Source organism: Mastacembelus armatus, chromosome 9 (assembly GCF_900324485.2).
Source record: "Mastacembelus armatus chromosome 9, fMasArm1.2, whole genome shotgun sequence".
NCBI lineage: Eukaryota > Metazoa > Chordata > Actinopteri > Synbranchiformes > Mastacembelidae > Mastacembelus > Mastacembelus armatus.
In genome coordinates this window covers 24,626,343-24,649,305 of record NC_046641.1, presented here as the reverse complement: position 1 = coordinate 24,649,305, position 22,963 = coordinate 24,626,343, and the positions used below count along the sequence as shown (strand labels likewise).

At 42.3% G+C, this 22,963-nt stretch overlaps 2 protein-coding genes across 2 annotated transcripts in view; both read right to left on the bottom strand.

The window, feature by feature from the left end:
• Nucleotides 1–4,513, bottom strand: part of LOC113139343 (uncharacterized) — a 63,244-nt gene extending 58,731 nt beyond the window's left edge. Inside the window, exons 1-4 of the mRNA XM_026322485.2 lie at nt 4,137–4,513; nt 2,942–3,025; nt 1,768–1,800; nt 1,432–1,479 (exon numbers count right to left, since the gene is read on the bottom strand). Coding sequence (XP_026178270.1) covers nt 1,432–1,479; nt 1,768–1,800; nt 2,942–2,981 — 121 coding nt within the window. The 5' untranslated portion in view covers nt 2,982–3,025; nt 4,137–4,513. The remainder of the gene's footprint in view (nt 1–1,431; nt 1,480–1,767; nt 1,801–2,941; nt 3,026–4,136) is intronic.
• On the bottom strand, nt 3–22,909 carry LOC113139348 (vicilin-like seed storage protein At2g18540). Its single transcript, XM_026322494.1, has 6 exons — nt 22,442–22,909; nt 21,476–21,508; nt 19,739–19,777; nt 16,163–16,198; nt 14,040–14,464; nt 3–225 (listed from the first exon to the last, which is right to left on the bottom strand). Exons 1-5 carry the CDS (start codon nt 22,668–22,670, stop codon nt 14,424–14,426), a joined length of 378 nt encoding a protein of 125 aa, XP_026178279.1. The 5' UTR covers nt 22,671–22,909; the 3' UTR covers nt 3–225; nt 14,040–14,423.
• Nucleotides 22,910–22,963: the final 54 nt, after the last annotated feature.

Here is a 22,963-nt window from a genome sequence, read left to right as displayed (position 1 = left end):
ATGTGAACATCCATTCATTCCCATATGATCAGCCTCATATGTCAAATGTCCCATGACTGTTGGTGTCACCAACCTGCATTAACATTTCACAGCCTTTCCAAGTCTTATCTAGTCTGTCTGAACCAATATGATTCTCCTTGGATCAGTACCAACATGTGCAGAGCAACCTCAGCACCTGGGATGTCTCAGCTCAGTGAGGAAATACAACCAGAGAAGAAGAAAAACCTGCCTCCTCCACAGTAAATAAAATCAAACCAGAGAAGAAGCAGTGTTTCCCATACATAAGCTCTACCTGGGCGGCCCACCCAGGCTGTTTCATTCAGGACCTAATTCAGGTCAATCATCTGGACTTTATTTTAATGAATCCAGACAGTTCATGAAAACGTGGTACTAAACAAAGATTGTTCCTCATAAACTCTTCCTGCTTTATTTTCTCTTCAGTGAGGAACTGTCAAGTAACGTTCTCAGTCTGAAAACAGGGTCAAACCATAACATGATAGACCAGAGGTGGGCCCAGCCAAAATACTGCTCCACCCAGAACGCTGCTTCAATCACGCCTGCCAGTTTGTCAGTCAATTTAAACTAATGCATCCGGAGTGTAGGGGTGTGTGTGTGAGTGTGTGTGTGTGTGTGTGTGTGTGTGTGTGTGTGTGTGTGTGTGAGCACCACAAGTAAACTCTCAGCCTGTGTGTTGTGATTGTGTTTAGTTGGTAGATTGTGTGTTGGATAAGATCATCTTCAGACTGAAGAAGCTACTTGGATGAGTAGGAAAAAGTTCTGACCCAAAAACTAGAAGTCCAGCTGTCCTGACTTCTGAACCACCTCTGTCGTCCAGTCGTGGTCAAACAATGAGCCGTGTCCTTCATACGTTACTTTCCAGGCCCAGGCCTTTTCCAGTACCACTTCTTTCTTTCCTCTACACTACAAGGGACGTGTTCTTACTCAGGAATAAAATACAGTTTGAAAAATATTTTTACTGACATGTTTCTTAATCTAAAATACTTCAGTTCTATTAAAAAAATGAAAATAATAAAACATTTAGTCTTATAGGTGTCAAGAGGATGTTTCCGTCTGTGCGTATCACCAACTCTAGAAATAATATCTGTCCTAAACTTATGGGCTGTGGATAAATCCATACCCATAAAAACACTGATCTGTTCCTGACCAGCTGAAATGAAAGCAGTGATTGACTGAACGTTTCTGCTGTCGGTCGCCTGCTGAAGAACATTTTCATTCCACTGTTGTCTGAGCTCGTCAGGAGCTGACAGACAGAAGCTGAACAGAGGTCACGTCAAAAACACCTTAGTGGGAACTGGATGGAATTAGGCTTCAGTCAGCAAACATCATCTACTGATTCTCTAGATCACTTGTCCTGTTCAGGGTCTATTCCAGTTTATACTGGGACAGTGGCTCACCTTCCCAGTTACTTACCTTGAGACAGGTACATTGATGTCGAAAGGAAAGACACAGGGTAGTCATCTGGAAAAAAACAACAGCGTATTAAAAACACACATGTAGATTTAATCCATGTTGAATATAATATAATAAAACTGCATCAACAACCAATAAGGAGGACTCAGCTTTTTAAGGGGGATTTAAGGGAATCTGTCAGATTTCACAGATTCAGTAAAAGTCAAAACTTATTAATTCACAACTGAGCTTCAAGATGATTCAATGAAAAACAATGTGTGGACCAACTACAAAACACTGTGATTCTACATGTTGATGGAGATGAGATTATTTCTGACTCTGTTCACTTTCACTTACATTCTTCTTCATGTCTCCTCATCCTCTCTTCCCCTGCAGAGACAGAGAAAATGTGGACATCCATTCATTCCCATATGATCAGCCTCATATGTCAAATGTCCCATGACTGTTGGTGTCACCAACCTGCATTAACATTATGACTAATAACAACAGGACCAGAAGGTTCACTCTGTATCAATAATGACATTATAGATAAATGAAGTTAAAGCCCAATACACATAAATGACAACAGTGATGTCACTGATCGTATGTAAAGCCTTTGTCTTATTTAAGGACAGTGGTCAGATGGATCCATTTATCATCACAGTTATTATTTTGGCCTTTTTAAATCCTAGTGATGACACAAATCTCCCACATTGTCCTGTTCCAACGTTTGCAGACCCTCAGGTCTCAGTACTGTGGATTGGCCCTGTAGCATTAATGACAGTTTCAGCCTCTTGTGATAATTGTGGATAAGATCCTGTTTATTCTCATGGGATGAAGCCTCCACATCCAGTCAAGTCTGGTTGTGCATAAACTGCAGGTTTGTGGTCTTCTCATATGTTCTGACAACCTGCTTCATCCATGGAGCCGTGGGTTTGGACCAGACTTCCTCTGTCATTACAGCTCACACTCCCCAAAACATCAGATCCACCTCCAGGCTTCACAGTAGGGATGGTGGACTTTTCTTCCCAGTCTTTGTTGACGTCTCTCCAAACATTTATGTTTCTGACCTGTGACAGTCTCAGCCTGGGGGGCTGTTTGATGTTCTCTTTGCTTGGCTGTGTTTGTCTTTCAGGAAGTTGGAGTGAGAAGCCGTGATTGTGTATTGGAAGATTGGGGTGCTGCACACCTTGTTGTGGGCGGGGCTTGCTAGGTTTAAAAGGGAGTGCCAGTATGGACTGACAGAGAGAGGGGACGGCGGGACGGCGGGACGGCTGGCTTTTGTCTTGGGCTTTTTCAGATTGGCTGTTTCACTAAAAGGCTGTTTCACTGACAGACTGTTTCAGTCGTTCAGCTTCATCATAGTTTCCAAAAATGTCATCTGGTGATTTTAACCAACTGTTGGTCACAGTGACATGAGAACTCAAGGTGTGTGTGTGTGTGTGTGTGTGTGCGTGCGTGTGCGTGTGTGTGTGTGTGTGTGTGTGTGTGTGTGTGTGTTATCCAGACTAATGAGTCTGACTGGACTCACTGGATGATGATGATGATGATGATGATGATGGTCTGTCCATGTTGTCACTTTATCAGCTACAAACCAACTGATGAGATTAAGAATCTAAAAAGAGAAAAAACAGGTTTGTTAACTTGTTACACACTGATCCTCCCAACACACACACACACACACACACACACACACACATCAATACATTAATACTCATGACTGTTGGACACAGGTTTGTTTACTTCGCCCTAATATTAATACTAATAATATTCTACCATCATCAGTCTGATCTGATTGGTTAGAATGTGCTGCCACGTGGAAATGACTCTTCTTCTGTGGTTTTATTTCACACCATCTGATTTAAATGTTGGTCAAAGTGTCTGTGATTCTCTAAGAGGGGCAGGTTTTCTTCATGGCCTCTCTGTGTCTGAAGGGTCCTGCTGGGTCCAGACTTCTTCCTTTTCCCAGTGACTGAGGCCACTGTGGTCCTGGGAACACTCAGAGCTTTAGACCTGGTTTTATTCCTTGGTCCTGATCTCTGTCTCTGTTCACAGAATCTACAGAGAGTTCCTGGACTCCAGGTCCTGGTTCTGTCCCGACCTGCAGTGTGGACTGTGGGACCTTATATACACAGGTGTGTGTCTTTCTAAACTCTGTCCAGTCAGACCAGTTTGCTCCAGGTGGACTCCAGTCTGGTTCTGGACACATCTCAGGAGAATGAAAGCAAAGAGGAAGCAGCTGGAAACAGTTTGGAGCCTCAGTGAAGGATCTGAGGACTTTGGGAAGTTAGAGTCTATGGATTTTTCAAAATGTCTAAAAATATGTTGGACTTTGTCTTTATGTGATAGTTTTAGGAGCAAAACTGAAAAAGGAAACAGAATCAAACCTCCAGCAAAGTGAAGACGTCTGAATATCCTCCGAGGTCCAAGCAAACATTTGTCCTAAATCTCAGGTATAAAGACATTTGGAAAGCCCAGGCTGCAGGTCATATATAGTTAACCCTGACCCTAAATGTTCTTAACAACTACATGGACCGGGACATCACAACATGGCGACACACGAACCAGCGGTCGGTTATAAAAACAGAACAAATATCAAAATCAGCGGTAGATGATCAGTGATTTTCAGTTCATATGCAGTTAAACAGACAAGTAACAATATTGTTCTATCATCACTTTAATTATTAGGGTTTGATCTAGTTTTAGTCCAAACAGACAAACGTTACCTGCTGGATTTGTTGCTGCGTCAAAACGTAGAGAAAGTGAAACTGTTTCAAAAAGAAGAAGAAGGAGTCTCCTGTATTTCACATCTGTATCTCTCGCTCTTTACATTCGTCCTTTTTTTCTTATTTCTTCTTCTTTTGGTTTATGGAGGCTGGGAAACAACTTCTGTTTCAAATTTTCAATATTACAACCGAAGAAAACAAAGAAACGCGTCTTATTCCAAAAAGCTGAAAAATCCTACAACACCCAGGATGCATTGCGAACAGTGTACCCCGCCCATTGTAGGTTGATTTAATGCTAAACTTCCTGTTGACGAGACGAGCTTTGGACTCTCTGCTGATCATTGAGGAAGGTTTTAGTAGTGACGGTGAAACCGAAGCTTCATGAGCCGCTTTGAGACAAGTGGCCTGAAAACACAAACTGCTTCGAAGCCTTTGACACAGTCAGACAGCGACACCTGCTGGTTGTCTTTGAGAACTGCATCTGAGCGGATGTCCTGACTGAGCCTCGTTGCTTCAGGCTGTAATGGATCTTATATTGTGTCTTTGTCTGAGGCTTTAATCAAAGTTCTTTAGTCAAAGGTGTGTCATTGTGTTTGTCTTTGCATCATCCAGTATTTAAAGATGTTTGTCCAACAGGCAGCCTTGATGAGGCAAAGATGTGGAATAGTCAAACTGGATTGGTGTGTTTTGAAGAAGCAGAATCCATAAAACTCATTATGACGTGCAGGAAATATTCCAGAGGAAGAGTCAATGTGGTCTCACGACTCCAGGAGTTCCACCTGGCAAAGATCAGATTAGAAAGTATAGTGAACTTTGGGAGCAGTGAGAGATAAAGGAAAGTGTTAGAACATTTACCTGAACAGGAAAAACAGCTGCGTTTAAGTCGGACACTTTGGAGCATCTTCAAGAGACGAGAACAGGAAGTCAGAGGTGTCCACCCTAGTCCCTGATCCCTCAGTCACTATATAGTGCAGCCTTTCTGCAGTCTCCCTGCTCACATTAAAACATCAGCTCCTTGCTCGTCTCTGAGTTTGATGGTAACTGTCTGTTTGTGCTGAGTTCTAGTTCTAAATGGATTAAACTGAACCTCATAGACCTACAGTCGGACTGTTCCCACAGGTGCTTTGAACTGAGCAGCCAGTAATGGGTTGATCCATAAACTGAGCCCAGCAAAGCTTCCTGGTCTGTGTGGATTCACAGACTATTAGGCCTGGATATCAGATCATGTATGAACAGAGAAAATGCTGCAGTTATCTAATAAATAATAAATGATCTATTGAGGATGTGTAAACATGTTGTCTGGACTTATAGAATATATGAGGAACCTCAATGTGAGACTGGTTCTTTGGAATCTATCAAGAATATAGTTTGTTAGATTTAAGCAGATGTGTAGCTGTTTGGTTCAGTTTGAAAAGGGGACAACATGTTGGACTGAATAACATTATACAGGAAGAAGAGGGACTTGGTCTGTTGGTCTGATCTAGAAATCTGACAGGAAATAGCTGAGCTGAAGACTCTCAGACTGGGGAACAGCTCAGTCCCTGTTATTCTGCCTTCAAGTTCCTGTCTGAGGACCTGAGGCTGTGCACGGACTGGGGGGTGGGGGGACTTGATCTGCAGCCAAATGGGAAACTGCCTGTTTGTTCACAAACACAAACCCTCAGGGTTAAAGTGCTGCAGTGAACCTGAACATCCACATTAGGTCCCACCATAGTGGTACTAATACTGGGCCAGTGACACCAGTCCAGACTGAAGACCCAGTAGGTTCTGTATGGTCAGTGACTGAGAGCAGTGTGACCTGGAAACTCACTGATGTGACTGTGAACATGTTGTAGTGACAGGAACATGTTAATGCAACAAACCTGCAGTTTCCAGCTCAGGTACAGAAAAACCACTGAGGACCTGAGGATCAGATCTGGACCCTGCACTGACTGGAGGACGTGTTTCCATCTGCAAGAACTGGTATCACCTCCTGCCCTTATACTATCAGTTATATGGCCGACTGTCATACACAGTAACTTCTACTTCAATCATTCAGGATTTGGTTCTTGGTCTGGTTTGGGTCCAGTTTCCTCCCCAGGTGTGATAGTTTGACTGTGGCATCGATACTAAAGATCAACAGGCCAGAGTTTCTGTTAATGCACTAAAACAGACTCAGAGTCTGATTCTACTACAAACTGCACAATCTCTTGTTTTCTTCTTCTTCTTCTTCTTCTTCTTCTTTCATTGGCAGGTCACAACCGGTTTTTGGAGGTGCAGACCTCCACCTGCTGGACCAGAGTGTGTGTCCTTCAGGGTGAGTCCTTCAGGTTCCAGTCTATGTATGAGATGTACTATATGTATGATAATGCAGTACTATGGGAGAAAAGAGAGAGAAACAAACAAACTACACTCTATGTATTAACCCTGGGTCCTTGAGGTCCCCCATAATGGCCTCGCTGTAACAAAGGTCTGTACCGATCCAGGAAAAGATGAACAGTAATGTAGTGTTTTTGGTGAAGACAGGTGAGGACTGGAAAAGGTCCTGATTTGGAGGAAGTAAATAATAACAGCAAGCTGCTGAACCACCTGACGGTATAATCCAGGATTTGTCTCTTTTTCCAATCGGTCTGTTGCTTGAGTCAAAGCTACAGCCATAACTGGATTAAACTAAGACCAGTGAAGCTCTGGTGAAGACCAGTTTCAGCCCAACTTCGACCCTGTTCCTGTGGTTCACTGAACCAGGTAAGTCCAGTCTGATCCAAGTCCATCCTGTCATTTGGTGTCCAAGGAGCATTTTATTTCTAAGCTGATATAAGAGGAAGATTGAAATGTGCTCTGACGTTAGCGTTGGTTAGCTAACAGCTCGTTTCCTGTCTCTTCTTCTAAAAAACTGTTGGATCATCTCTGAGAGCGTTTGTGTTTTATTAAGGTTGTTTTGCTGTAAATCCCAGTGAGCCACAGTCAGAAGAAGAACCTGGAACACATGTGCTAAGATCTGCAGCAGCATATTTGCATATGTCAGACACACAGTTGTTCCTGATGTGTCTGTTTTGGGACATGAACTATAATCTTGGTCTGTTGCTGCTGGGGGGGAAGATGATCTCATGGAGACAGACAGATGTGAACACAGTGCACTACATGAGACAGGAAACAGTCCTGAACATGAGCAACAAAACTCTGACATGTTTCATGATGATGATGAAGCTGAGCAGCAGAGAGATGATGAAGAACAGGAAGCTGACATGCCCAAAGGAGGTTCTGCTCTAGACTCGTCTTCAGCCGCCTGATGTCACAGAGGAAATATGATCTACTCTGTTGGCCCTGCAGAAGGAACCAACCCAGATGGAACCTGGCCTGGCTCACGTAGCTGTCAGCAGAGTGACCTCTCTCAGTGGACTGCACCTACTGGACATGGAAGACAGCAAAATATACGCTGACACAGAAACCACTGCAGCCCTGGAGACCATGAGACAAGCCGACACGGACGACACGACGCCTCTTCTTCAGATCACACAACCACTGAACAGACCTGACACTCTGACCATTGTCCACCATGATACAGAAGAGTCGCCTTCTCATGTCAGTGACATCAGGAGCCACCATGAGCTGTGTCTGGCAGGTGGTTGGTGTCTAACTGAAACTCACCTCCAAGGCTCCTTTGTTGCAGAGAGTCTCCATTTAGAGGGTTACAACATGTTCAAACGTAACAGACGTGTGTCCTACACAAATTTCCCACAGCTGATCGACATCATGTGACCGACCTTGAGTCTGTGGCTTTGAAGGCTGAAACCCCAGTTCCTGCCCTGGTTGCTGCTGTACACAGACCTCCAGACCACAGTGTGACATCATTCCTGTCTAACCTGGGAAGCCTTCTGGATGCACTGGAGATCATGGATTGTCACCCCATCATCGTCTGTGGTGATTTCAGTGAGAACCTTTTATCCGGTGCGAGCAAACCAACACTGGCTCTGTTCAAGTCCAGGGGATTTGCACAAGTCATCACTGCTGCAACCACAGAGAAGAACACACTGCTGGACCTCATGTTCCTCTCACAGCCACACCAGTGTCTGCACTGTGGGGTCACGAAAACCTATGACAGTTATCCCAGTCCTGTTTACTGTGTGCTGTCCTCCAACAGGTCATGAAGAGCTCAGGTGAGTTTTACATTGACTGCTGCATTGGGCCTGAGATCAAGGCTTTTTGTTGCTGAGAGAAAAACCTCTGGACCCCATCTTTTTTATGGAGCACAACAACGTCTGTCTTGGTACAAAATCTTAGATTTCATCTTCTGTTTTGGTTCAGGTAAACGTTTTAAAAGTCACAGATTAGATCCATTTGCTGAGCATCAGCTGTATTTTTAGGTAACAGTAGTGTTGTTTAACATATAGTTGGTTTATTTAGGAACTGGAATGACATTTGCTTTGGTTATTATACTGTTATTATTATTTGCTTATTATATTTGCTGATTCTATGTTTTCAGCTCATTGGATCATTTTATGGGTCATAATATTTTCTGGTAACTATATTTTTATGGTTTTATATTTGATGGACTTTGGCCTGTGCATTTATCAGGTGGGTCTGGGTCAGGGTTGGTCAATGCACAGGCCAAACCATTTGAAGCAGCAGCTGCCAAAACAGAAATACATCAGAAAGTATGGGTTCTATATAGAACTGTTCTATATAGAACCCATACTTTCAACTCTTCAGCTCTTCTCTCTGACTCTGACACACTGGATCACTTTAGACCAACCACAGCATCGTGCTGCTACAGCTGCACTGTCACACAACAGCAGACCCATCACTGCTGGACATGTGGTTCTCCTGCCAGGGTCCAGGTCTCCTCAGAAGAGACCATAAGGTTCTGTTTGTTTTTCTATTACAAACTCACAAATCTGTGCTAATTCATGTTTCCATGTGGTGTCACTTCCAGTCTGAGGACAGGCCTGTTGCTTTGCTCTTTTATTCTACAGGTAAATCTATATTTCAATGACAGTGTTTTCCATGAGCTTCTTCCTCCAGGAGCTTATTCACTGTGGTCTGTCCACTTCACAGTGAAGACCCTGAGGACTGCACAGCTCTGCAAAACCTCCATGTTTGAAATGGCAGTGGACACAAAAGGCCTTTCTGCCTTGCAGCAGTGTTCAAGCTCATTAGATTATTGTGGAAGATTTGACTTGGAATTTTGATTTGAGTCCCGTCATACAACAGCCATCCATTATCAACTGCTTATCCTTCTAGGGTGGCAGGGGGCCTGGAACCAATCCCAGCATGCAGTGTGTGAGAGGTGGGGTCTACCCCGGACCGATCAGCGGTCTATCACAGGGACATGTGTTTGGACTGTGGAAGGAGAAAACCCAAGCCAACTGAAAGACCCAATAATATTAACTGGAGGCAATGGTTCTACAGCAACCTGGGATGTCAAAGGTCACAGAACAGTTTACATCTTCAGTAACCTGCTTTCCAACAATGGACAGATCACTATTGGACAAAATGAAGAACAGGAAACCAATTGAAAAGTTCCATATTCAAACAGTTTGTTTATTTGGTTTTCTATGACGTGTTTCTTTCCTTTTTCCTTATTTTCATTGAACCATTTCATTCATTTTGATTTCATGCTTTTCTTTAAACACATGAAAAATCAGATCATTCAGTTGTTGATGATTAAAATGAATGAAGGTAAATGAATGAACCCAGAGGAGAGGACAGATTTAAAATAGTCATTAGAGTGGGGTATCAGCTGGAAGGGAAGTGAAAGGTTTCCACATGTGTGGAATTAGCTCTGGGCTCATCTAAACCCAAAGACATGGTCAGCAGTCAGGCTGTGTATGTATCTCCAGTGTGTCACACTGTGAAGTCAGAGCTCAGGGTATTCAGAGCAGTCTTCAGAATACCCACAACACCACTGTAGCTCAGATGAGCCACAGCTAATGGTTTGACTGGGAGACAAATGTTCCCATGCTGGTCTTATCACGACTGTCAGTCCAGGACTACTGAAGCTTGGAGCCCTGGACAAATGGGGATATTAGCCTGAGGCTGACCATCATGTGACAAGCCTTTGCAGGTCGGACTGACCAATATTGTAACATATCCATTAAAAGTGTCATGTCTGAGTCACTGATGTCCAGTAAAGGACATTGTGATAGACACAGACAAGAAGTTTGTCCCTAGTGAAAGATGTTAAACAGGTGACAGGGTCACTCTTCAATCATCCCCTCATCTTAACACACATGTTAAAGTTCACTATTCAGCAGATATGAGTTACACAGCTGCTGACACACTTTGACTAACACACTGTTTTGTGCACTTTGGCAAAGAGCATCAACTGCAGCAATAAAAACAGTGTGAAGTTACAAAATATCAATATTTCTAATAATGAATGAAAAATATAATCAGGAATTTTTATGTTTCTTTTCTTTCATTTGTTCTTTGGTGAAATCTTATGTGTCTGATAAAAACACACTGACAATTGAACTCTGCATTTGATGTTATTGATCATTTGATTCAGGTTTTATTTATTTGTTTGAGGTCAAATCGGTCCAACCTTTTCATTAACGTTTGTTTTGCGAGGACCATTTTTATGCTCCTTCTGTCGTCTTCTTTGCTTGATAAGTAGAGACTGATTAGAAACTGCACATTCCACTTTTATTTTAAAGGGGTCAAATCCATAGCTTGTGTTTCTTTATTATTTTGTACATTTATTTTATATATCTTTTCATTTATTTTGTGCATAGTTTTAAATAAAAAGCTGCTGACAATTAAAGTCAATGTTTTAATTGTAAATTTCCTTTTTTAAATGTATATGCATCCTGTCCTGTTTTGTGAGTAGTTCTGATATATTTTCCAGGTTACTTGTATATGTCTTTTATGTGTGTAATATCAATAATCATGAATAAACATGATTCAAATACATGAAAACAAATATTTAGCTTTCATTGCTGAAAAAGCTGAAGGCTGAAATTCAATGCTGACTATATCTGGAAGCTAAAATGTAAAGCTGAAGTTGGAAGCTTAACTTGTTCAGCTAAAAAAGTATTGAACATTGCTGTGAAGGGCTGAAAAGGAAAGATGCTCTGCTGAAGAAATACATAGAAAAAAAGTGGCTTTAAATTGAAAGAAGTAAGTGTTCTACTAATATACAAGAAGAAAGTGCAGTGAAGAGACAGAAGAGAAGAGGCAGAACTGAAAACATTCAATGAGTTAAAGTGAGGAAGAGGGCAGAATGATAACATGATAACCAAAGCTGAGATATTTGATGGAAGATGTTCTTATAGAGAAAGAAGGAAGGATTGAAGAAAGGGAAGAAATTAAGGAATGAATGCAGTATGAATGAAGAATAAAGTGATGTGCACAGCTGGAAATCCTGGAAGGGAAAGAATGTGCTGGAAAAGAGCATATATTAGCATTTCTTTTCTTTTATTTTGAAAAGGCAGTGTGCTGCAGGAGACTCATGTGACCAGGAGTTAAGATCTGAACTTTAATTTTTAATATTTATTATACTTTGGAACACTGCAGTAACTTCTTGTAAATAACTGTAGACTTTTATAGTGAAAGTACAAACATTTCTGGCTTGGAGACGACAGTAAGGTTGACATTTAAAATGGCCTCAGTTGGTGCTTAAGTCTGTATCTCAATAGACAAAGTCAATTTTAAGCTCATATTAGTGTTTGTTGGCTTTTATTTTGAAAAGGCAGTGTGCTGCAGGAGACTCATGTGACCAGGAGTTAAAATCTGAACTTTAATTTTTAATATTTATTATACTTTGGAACACTGCAGTAACTTCCTGTAAATAACTGTAGACTTTTATAGTGAAAGTACAAACATTTCTGACTTGGAGAAGACAGTAAGGTTGACATTTAAAACGGCCTCAGTTGGTGCTTAAGTCTGTATCTCAATAGACAAAGTCAATTTTAAGCTCATATTAGTGTTTGTTGGCTTTTATTTTGAAATAATGATATAAAAGGCTTTTACTTTTGTTGGTGAAATAACTTTTACACATTTACTAACTTCATTTATAATTGTTTGGAAATAAAATCTTACTAATTTCACTGGGAAATAAATTTATATATTTACTTCTTTCATTTATTATATCATTACTCTTATAAACGTTTATATATTGTTACAAAGAGTTGTAAGACCAAATTGTGAGGATCAAGGGTTACAAACCTTGCCCCGCTGTGTGAAGAAGCAATCAGATGTGAAGGAGTCTAACACATACACATACACTTATGATCACACATATACCCACATGTACACTTACACATACACACACACACAGGTACTTATACATATACTTACCCACATGAATAGTTTAGGAGAATGACTAGCTAAATACTATATTTACATGTGTGTTGTGCAATGCCATAGCATGCATGGAAATCAAATGTAAACAACTTGATGATGGGTTAGCCCTCTAACTTTGTAATCACTAACATATGTGTGGTGTCCAGGGAAAGATCACAGGGAAAGATAACAGGGAGAGAAAGGACAAAGGGAAAGAAGGGACACAGGAATAGTTTCTGCAGAGTGTATGCATGATGCTACAGATTAGGCCGGCCTGCAGGAAGAGAGGCCCCATATGATACATTGTTGCTGAAGGGAAGCAAAGGGAAGATGTCAGGCTGAGAGAGGCCCTGGATGATACACTGTCACAGAGGGAAAGGCAAGGTGTACTTAGGGATGAGAGAATCACAGACTTCAAGGATGAGTTACCATAAAAGGGGGGCTTATGTAAAAGGGATACAGAGGTACTAGGTACTGTGTCACAGAATGTTTTGTAGGATGAGGAGCAGCCCTGGACAAGAAGATAAGAAGAGGAGGATGGCAAAGTGCTGAGGGGTTGGGACCAACCCAGGGCACCAACAAGGGAAGGTGAAAGTCTAAACCAAAGCCCTCCCCACCTGTAGTCAACCAATAAGATGTGATTTTTGGCAACCATATAATGTCATGTTTGTCCTTTGTTCATCATCTTTCTTCCTGTGAAGTTGGTTACAGCTAACTGCTTGCAGACTGTGATTTTCTGATCAGGAAGTGGGTCCTTGTACAAGCTTTGGAATTTCAATTAAATACTTTTGAGATCAATTAAACTCTCCTCCACTAATTCAGATAAACGAACATGCTGACACTTTGAAAGGACAAAGTGCTGACTCACGTGATCTTAGATGACAATCTTAACTTTATTTTGAATATTGATTATACTTCACAAAGACGTAATATCTTCCTACAAATAACTAGACTTTTATTGTGACAGTCGTGGCCTAATGTCCACTGTTCTTCTAAATGCCAGTGTAATTTTAATTATATAATAATTATAATTCTGATTCTGTTTTCTGGGCAACTTTTGGTGAGTTTTCACTCATGTTCAGTGGGTCAGATTTGAGGTGTTGATGAGAACTACTACTTTCTCCTCCACCTGTCCTCTGACTCTCTGACAGGTGTCTGGTTCTTCCTCAGGGTTGGACTGAGTCTGTCCCAGTATGAGGTTCCCCACTGAGCTCCTGTCAGACCAGCTGTTCCCCAGTAGAACCAGCGTCAGCTCTCAGACACTAGAATGAAAACACAGTTTAATGTAGAACTGATCCAAGCTGAAGTCAATCAACACATTAACAACCAGTAGCTCAGTGTGTTTAAGGTGGACTGAGGAGAATCTGTCATCTATTATCAACCTGACATGGAACCAGTGAGCTGACAAACATGAAAATGAAATAAAACATGAGTTTGTACCTAAAACATGTTGTGATGTCAATGCAGACAAGAACATTTCTGACTCAGTTCAGTTTCACTTACTGTGTGGTGGAGTGATTTCATAACTGCTGCTTTGAGGTGAATCTGATGCTGAAGAGACACAGAAAACGTGAACATCCATTCATTCCCATATGATCAGCCTCATATGTCAAATGTCCCATGACTGTTGGTGTCACCAACCTGCATTAACATTTCACAGCCTTTCCAAGTCTTATCTAGTCTGTCTGAACCAATATGATTCTCCTTGGATCAATACCAACATGTGCAGAGCAACCTCAGCACCTGGGATGTCTCAGCTCAGTGTATTGAAAACACCCATGTAGATTTAATCCATGTTGAATATAATATAATAAAACTGCATCAACAACCAATAAGGAGGACTCAGCTTTTTAAGGGGGATTTAAGGGAATCTGTCAGATTTCACAGATTCAGTAAAAGTCCAAACTTATTAATTCACAACTGAGCTTCAAGATGATTCAATGAAAAACAATGTGTGGACCAACTACAAAACACTGTGATTCTACATGTTGATGGAGATGAGATTATTTCTGACTCTGTTCACTTTCACTTACATTGATCTTCACGTCTCCTCATCCTCTCTTCCCCTGCAGAGACAGAAAATGTGAACATCCATTCATTCCCATATGATCAGCCTCATACAGTTGTGTGAAAAAGTGTTGACCCTCTTCCTAATTTCTTATTTTTTTGCATGTTTGTCACTTTAATGTTTCAGATCATCAAACCAATTTAAATATTAGTCAAAGATAACACAAGTAAACACATCATGTAGTTTTTAAATGAAGGTTTTTATTATTAAGGGAAACCAAAATCCAAAACTACATGGCCCTGTGTGAAAAAGTGTTTGCCCCTAAACCTAATAACTGGTTGGGCCGCCCTGAGCAGCAACAACTGCAATCAAGCGTTTGTGATAACTTGCAGTGAGTCTGTTCCAGCTGTGGAGGAACTTTGCCCACTCATCTTTGCAGAGTTGTTGTAATTCAGCCACATTGGAGGGTTTTCGAGCATGAACCACCTTTTTAAGGTCATGCCACAGCATCTCAATTGGATTCAGGTCAGGACTTTGACTAGGCCACTCCAAAGACTACATTTTGTTTTTCTTCAGCCATTCAGAGGTGGACCTGCTGGTGTGTTCTGGATCATTGTCCTGCTGAAGAACCCAAGCTTGCTTCAGCTTGAGGTCACGAACAGATGGCCGGACATTCTCCTTCAGGACTTTTTGGTAGACGGCAGAATTCATGGTTCCACTTATCACAGCAAGTCTTCCAGGTCCTGAAGCAGCAAAACAGCCCCAGACCATCACACTACCACCACCATATTTTACTGTTGGTATGATGATCTTTTTCTGAAATGCGGTGTTACTTTGACACCAGACGTAATGGGACACACACCTTCCAAAAAGTTCAACTTTTGTCTCGTCAGTCCACAGAGTATTTTCCCAAAAGTCTTGGGGATCATCAAGATGTTTTCTGGCAAAACTGAGACGAGGCTTTATGTTCTTTTTGTTCAGCAGTGGTTTTCGTCTTGGAACTCTGCCATGCAGACCATTTTTGCCCAGTCTCTTTCTTATGGTGGACTCATGAACAGTGACCTTAACTGAGGCAGGTGAGGCCTGCAGTTCTTTGGATGTTGTTGTGGGGTGTTTTGTGACCTCTTGGATGAGTCGTCACTCTGCTCTTGGGGTAATTTTGGTCAGCCTGCCACTCCTGGGAAGGTTCTCCACTGTTCCATATTTTCGCCATTTGTAGATAATGGCTCTCACTGTGGTTCCCTGCAGTCCCAAAGCTTTAGAAATGGCTTTATAAGCTTTTCCAGACTGACAGATCTCAATTACTTTCTTTCTCATTTGTTTTTGAATTTCTTTGGCTCTCATCATGATGTCCAGCTTTTGAGGATCTTTTGGTCTATGTCACTTTGTCAGGCAGGTCCTATTTAAGTGATTTCTTGATTGTGAACAGGTGTGTCAATAATCAGGCCTGGGTGTGGCTAACTGACTTGAACTCAGGTGTGATAAACCACAGTTAAGTTTTAACAGGGGGGCAAACACTTTTTCACACAGGGCCATGTAGTTTGGGATTTTGTTTTCCCTTAATAATAAAAACCTTCATTTAAAAACTGCATGATGTGTTTTCTTGTGTTATCTTTGACTAATATTTAAATTGGTTTGATGATCTGAAACATTAAAGTGACAAACATGCAAAAAAATAAGAAATTAGGAAGAGGGTCAACACTTTTTCACACCACTGTAGATGAAATTATTTCTGACTCAGTTCACTTTCACTTACGTTGATGTTCATGTCTCCTCCTCTTCTCCTCTTTCCCTGCAGAGAGACAGAGAAAATGTGAACATCCATTCATTCCCATATGATCAGCCTCATATGTCAAATGTCCCATAACTGTTGGTGTCACCAACCTGCATTAACATTTCACAGCCTTTCCAAGTCTTATCTAGTCTGTCTGAACCAATATGATTCTCCTTGGATCAGTACCAACATGTGCAGAGCAACCTCAGCACCTGGGATGTCTCAGCTCAGTCAAAGTGACTTTAAGGGAATCTCATTCATTAAAACATCAAACTAACAAATGAACAACTTCTTATTCTCCTTTGGGCTGCTCCCTTCAGGGGTCTCCACAGCCAATCATCTGCCTCCATTTAACCCTATCCTCTGTATCCTCCTCACCCACACCAACTATCTTCATGTCCTCCTTCACTACATCCAAGAACCTCCTCTTTGGTCTTCCTCTAGGCCTCCTTCCTGGCAGCTCTAACCTCAGCATCCTTTTACCAATGTATTCACTGTCCCTCCTCTGAACATGTCCAAACCATCTCAATCTGGCTTCCCTGGCTTTTTCTCCAAAACATCTAACATGAGCCGTCCCTCTGATGTCCTCATTCCTGATCCTGTCCATCCTCGTCACTCCCAGAGAGAACCTCAACATCTTCAGCTCTGCTACCTCCAGCTCTGCCTCCTGTCTTTGTCTCAGTGCCACTGTCTCTAAACCAGACAACATCGCTGGTCTCACCACTGTCTTGTCCACCTTTCCTTTCATTCTTGCTGACACTCTTTTGTCACACATCACACCTGACACTTTCATCCACCCGTTCCAACCTGCTTGCACACGTCTCTTCACTTCTTTTCCACACTCTCTGTTGCTCTGGACTGTTGACCCTAGGTACTTAAAATCCTCCACCTTCTTCACCTCTACTCCCTGTAACCTCACCGTTCTACTTGAGTCCCTCTCATTTACACACATGTACTCTGTTTTACTGCGGCTAACCTTCATTCCTCTCCTTTCCAGAGCAAACCTCCACCTTTCTAGATTTTCTTCCACCTGCTCCCTGCTCTAACTACAGATGACAATGTCATCTGCAAACATCATCATCCACGGAGATTCCTGTCTAACCTCATCTGTCAGCCTGTCCATCACCACAGCAAACAAGAAGGGGCTCACAGCCGATCCTTGGTGCAGTCTCACCTCCACCTTGAACTCCTCTGTCACCCCTACAGCACACCTCACTACTGTCTTACAGCTCTCATACATGTCCTGCACCACTCAAACATACTTCTCTGTCACTCCAGACTTCCTCATACAAAACCACAGCTCCTCTCTCGGCAACCTGTCATACGCTTTTTCCAAATCTACAAAGACACAATGCAGCTCCTTCTGGCCTTCTCTGTACTTCTCCATCAGCATTCTCAAAGCAAATATTGCATCTGTGGTTCTCTTTCTTGGCATGAAACCATACTGCTGCTCAAAAATGCTCACTTCTGACCTCAGCCTAGCCTCCACTACTCTTTCCCATAACTTCATTGTGTGACTCATCGGCTTTATTCCTCTGTAGTTTCCACAACTCTGCACGTCTCCCTTGTTCTTAAAGATGGGCACCAGTACACTTCTCCTCCATTCCTCAGGCATCCTCTCACTCTCCAAGATCTTGTTAAGTAGCCCAGTCAGAAACTCTACTGCCACCTCTCCAAAACACTTCCATACCTCCACAGGTATGTCATCCGGACCAACTGCCTTTCCACTCTTCATCCTCTTCAACGCCTTCCTCACTTCATCCTTACTGATCTTTGCTACTTCCTGCTCCACAACAGTCACCTCTTCTACTCTGTGCTCTCTAACATTTTCCTCATTCATCAACTCTTCAAAGTATTCCTTCCATCTTTCCATCACACTTGTGGCACCTGTCAACACATTTCCATCCCTGTCCTTGATCACCCTATACTGCTGCACATCCTTCCCATCTCTGTCTCTCTGCCTCACCAACCTGTACAAATCCACCTCTCCCTCCTTAGAGTCCAACCTATCATACAAATCCTCATATGCCCTTTGTTTGGCCTTTGCCACCTCTACCTTCACCTTATGCTGCATCTCCCTGTACTCCTGTCTGTTCTCTTCTGTCCTCTCAGTGTCCCACTTCTTCTTAGCTAAACTTTTCCTCTTAACACACTCCTGAACTTCCTCATTCCACCACCAAGTCTCCTTATCTGCTTTCCTCTTTCCAGATGAAACACCAAGTACCCTCCTACCTGTCTCCCTGATCACTTTAGCTGTAGCTGTCCAGTCATCTGGAAGAACCTCCTGACCTCCCAGAGCCTGTTTCAGTTCCTCCCTGAAAGCCACACAACACTCTTCCTTTTTCAACTTCCACCACTTGGTCCTCTGCTCTGCCCTTGTCCTCTTCATCTTCCTCACCACCAGAGTCATCCTACACACCACCATCCTATGCTGTCTGGCTACACTCTCCCCAGCCACTACTTTGCAGTCACTGATCTCTTTCAGGTTGGAACGTCTGCACAAGATGTAATCAACTTGTGTGCTCCTGCCTCCACTCTTATATGTCACCCTATGCTCCTCCCTTTTCTGGAAAATTGTGTTGACTACAGCCATTTCCATCCTTTTTACAAAGTCTACCACCATCTGTCCTTCTGCATTCCTGTCCTACATACCAAACTTACCCATCACTTCCTCGTCACCTCTGTTTCCCTCACCAACATGTTTGTTGAAGTCTGCTCCAATCACCACTCTCTCACCACTAGGGAGACCCTGGATCACCTCATCCATCTCCCTCCAGAATTTCTCCTTCTCTTCTAACTCACATCCTACCTGTGGGGCAGAACCACTGACAACACTCAACTTCACACCTTCCACTTCCAGCTTCAGACTCATCAAACTATCTGACACTCTCTTCACCTCCAGAACATTCCTAGCAAAATCCTCCTTCAGGATAACTCCTACTCCATTCCTCTTTCCATCCACACCATGATAAAACAGCTTGAACCCTGCTCCTAATCTATAGGCCTTGCTACCTTTCCACCTGGTCTCCTGAACATACGAGATATCCACCTTTCTTCTCTCCATCATATCAGCCAACTCTCTAGTTTTCCCTGACAAAGTCCCTACATTCAAAGTCCCTACTCTAAGTCCTACACTCCTGCCCTTCCTCTTCCCTCTTTGCCTACGAACACACCTTCCTCCTCTCCTTCTTCGACCAACAGTAGTCCAATTTCCACTGGCTCCCTGTAAGTCAACAGCACCAGTGGCGGTCGCTGTTAACCCGGGCCACGACCGATCCGGTATGGAAGTAATTTTTATGATTCATGTGTTTGATTTGGCTGAAATTTTATGTCGGATGCCCTTCCTGACACAACCCTCTGCATTTACCCGGACTTGGGACTAGCACATGAAGACACTGGATTGTGCCCCCCTGTGGTTGCATTTAACAAATGAACAACTGAGCTTCCAAATATTTAAAAGGAAGAAAATCGAAGTTTGTGTGGACCAACTACAAAACACTGTGATTCTACATGTTGATGGAGATGAGATTATTTCTGACTCAGTTCACTTTCACTTACGTTGCCGTTGTTCTTCACGTCTCCTCATCTCCTCTTTCCCTGCAGAGACAGAAAATGTGGACATCCATTCATTCCCATATGATCAGCCTCATACAGTTGTGTGAAAAAGTGTTGACCCTCTTCCTAATTTCTTATTTTTTTGCATGTTTGTCACTTTAATGTTTCAGATCATCAAACTAATTTAAATATTAGTCAAAGATAACACAAGTAAACACATCATGCAGTTTTTAAATGAAGGTTTTTATTATTAAGGGAAACCAAAACCCAAAACTACATGGCCCTGTGTGAAAAAGTGTTTGTCCCTAAACCTAATAACTGGTTGGGCCGCCCTGAGCAGCAACAACTGCAGTCAAGTGTTTGTGATAACTTGTAATGAGTCTGTTCCAGCTGTGGAGGAACTTTGGCCACTCATCTTTGCAGAATTGTTGTAATTCAGCCACATTGGAGGGTTTTCGAGCATGAACCGCCTTTTTAAGGTCATGCCACAGCATCTCAATTGGATTCAGTTCAGGACTTTGACTAGGCCACTCCAAAGACTACATTTTGTTTTTCTTCAGCCATTCAGAGGTGGACCTGCTGGTGTGTTTTGGATCATTGTCCTGCTGAAGAACCCAAGCTTGCTTCAGCTTGAGGTCACGAACAGATGGCCGGACATTCTCCTTCAGGACTTTTTGGTAGACGGCAGAATTCATGGTTCCACTTATCACAGCAAGTCTTCCAGGTCCTGAAGCAGCAAAACAGCCCCAGACCATCACACTACCACCACCATATTTTACTGTTGGTATGATGATCTTTTTCTGAAATGCGGTGTTACTTTGACACCAGACGTAATGGGACACACACCTTCCAAAAAGTTCAACTTTTGTCTCGTCAGTCCACAGAGTATTTTCCCAAAAGTCTTGGGGATCATCAAGATGTTTTCTGGCAAAACTGAGACGAGGCTTTATGTTCTTTTTGTTCAGCAGCGGTTTTCATCTTGGAACTCTGCCATGCAGACCATTTTTGCCCAGTCTCTTTCTTATGGTGGACTCATGAACAGTGACCTTAACTGAGGCAGGTGAGGCCTGCAGTTCTTTGGATGTTGTTGTGGGGTCTTTTGTGACCTCTTGGATGAGTCGTCACTCTGCTCTTGGGGTAATTTTGGTCAGCCTGCCACTCCTGGGAAGGTTCTCCACTGTTCCATGTTTTTGCCATTTGTAGATAATGGCTCTCACTGTGGTTCCCTGCAGTCCCAAAGCTTTAGAAATGGCTTTATAAGCTTTTCCAGACTGACAGATCTCAATTACTTTCTTTCTCATTTGTTTTTGAATTTCTTTGGCTCTCATCATGATGTCCAGCTTTTGAGGATCTTTTGGTCTACGTCACTTTGTCAGGCAGGTCCTATTTAAGTGATTTCTTGATTGTGAACAGGTGTGTCAATAATCAGGCCTGGGTGTGGCTAAAGAACTTGAACTCAGGTGTGATAAACCACAGTTAAGTTTTAACAGGGGGGCAAACACTTTTTCACACAGGGCCATGTAGTTTTGGATTTTGTTTTCCCTTAATAATAAAAACCTTCATTTAAAAACTGCATGATGTGTTTTCTTGTGTTATCTTTGACTAATATTTAAATTTGTTTGATGATCTGAAACATTAAAGTGACAAACATGCAAAAAAATAAGAAATTAGGAAGAGGGTCAACACTTTTTCACACCACTGTAGATGAGATTATTTCTGACTCTGTTCACTTTCACTTACGTTGATGTTCATGTCTCCTCATCCTCTCTTCCCCTGCAGAGACACAGAAAATGTGGACATCCATTCATTCCCATATGATCAGCCTCATATGTCAAATGTCCCATGACTGTTGGTGTCACCAACCTGCATTAACATTTCACAGCCTTTCCAAGTCTTATCTAGTCTGTCTGAACCAATATGATTCTCCTTGGATCAGTACCAACATGTGCAGAGCAACCTCAGCACCTGGGATGTCTCAGCTCAGTGAGGAAATACAACCAGAGAAGAAGAAAAACCTGCCTCCTCCACAGTAAAGCTGTGATTGTGTTTAGTTGATCAGTTACTGTGTTGGTAGATTATGTGTGTGTTATAACCAGTGAGGTGGCAAATATGTGTAATAATATATAAGTCTGTGTATCAACAACTGTAGAAATAACATGTGTCTGTGATTTACTGGGTCTGAGGACTTTGGGAAGTTAGAGTCTATTGATTTTTCAAAATGTCTAAAAACATGTTGGACTTTGTCTTTATGTGATAGTTTTAGGAGCAAAACTGAAAAAGGAAACAGAATCAAACCTCCAGCAAAGTGAAGACGTCTGAATATCCTCCGAGGTCCAAGCAAACATTTGTCCTAAATCTCAGGTATAAAGACATTTGGAAAGCCCAGGCTGCAGGTCATATATAGTTAACCCTGACCCTAAATGTTCTTAACAACTACATGGACCGGGACATCACAACATGGCGACACACGAACCAGCGGTCGGTTATAAAAACAGAACAAATATCAAAATCAGCGGTAGATGATCAGTGATTTTCAGTTCATATGCAGTTAAACAGACAAGTAACAATATTGTTCTATCATCACTTTAATTATTAGGGTTTGATCTAGTTTTAGTCCAAACAGACAAACGTTACCTGCTGGATTTGTTGCTGCGTCAAAACGTAGAGAAAGTGAAACTGTTCCACCTGACAAAGGTGTGTCCGTACCTGACAACCTGTTTGTTCCAGGAGGAGTCTCCTGTATTTCACATCTGCATCTCTCGCTCTTCACATTCCTCCTTTTTGGTTTATGTCGCCTGGCAAACAGCTTCCGTTTCAGTATTTCAAGACTAAAACAGTAAAAAACTGTGGAAAAGGACGTTTTATTCCCCAAAACTCTCGAGCTGAAAAATCCTACAACACCCAGGATGCATTGCGCCCATTGTACCCCGCCCATTGTAGGTTGATTTAATGCTAAACTTCCTGTTGACGAGACGAGCTTTGGACTCTCTGCTGATCATTGAGGAAGGTTTTAGTAGTGACGGTGAAACCGAAGCTTCATGAGCCGCTTTGAGACAAGTGGCCTGAAAACACAAACTGCTTCGAAGCCTTTGACACAGTCAGACAGCGACACCTGCTGGTTGTCTTTGAGAACTGCATCTGAGCGGATGTCCTGACTGAGCCTCGTTGCTTCAGGCTGTAATGGATCTTGAAGAATTCTGATTCTGTAGTGTGTTTAAAATATTTCAG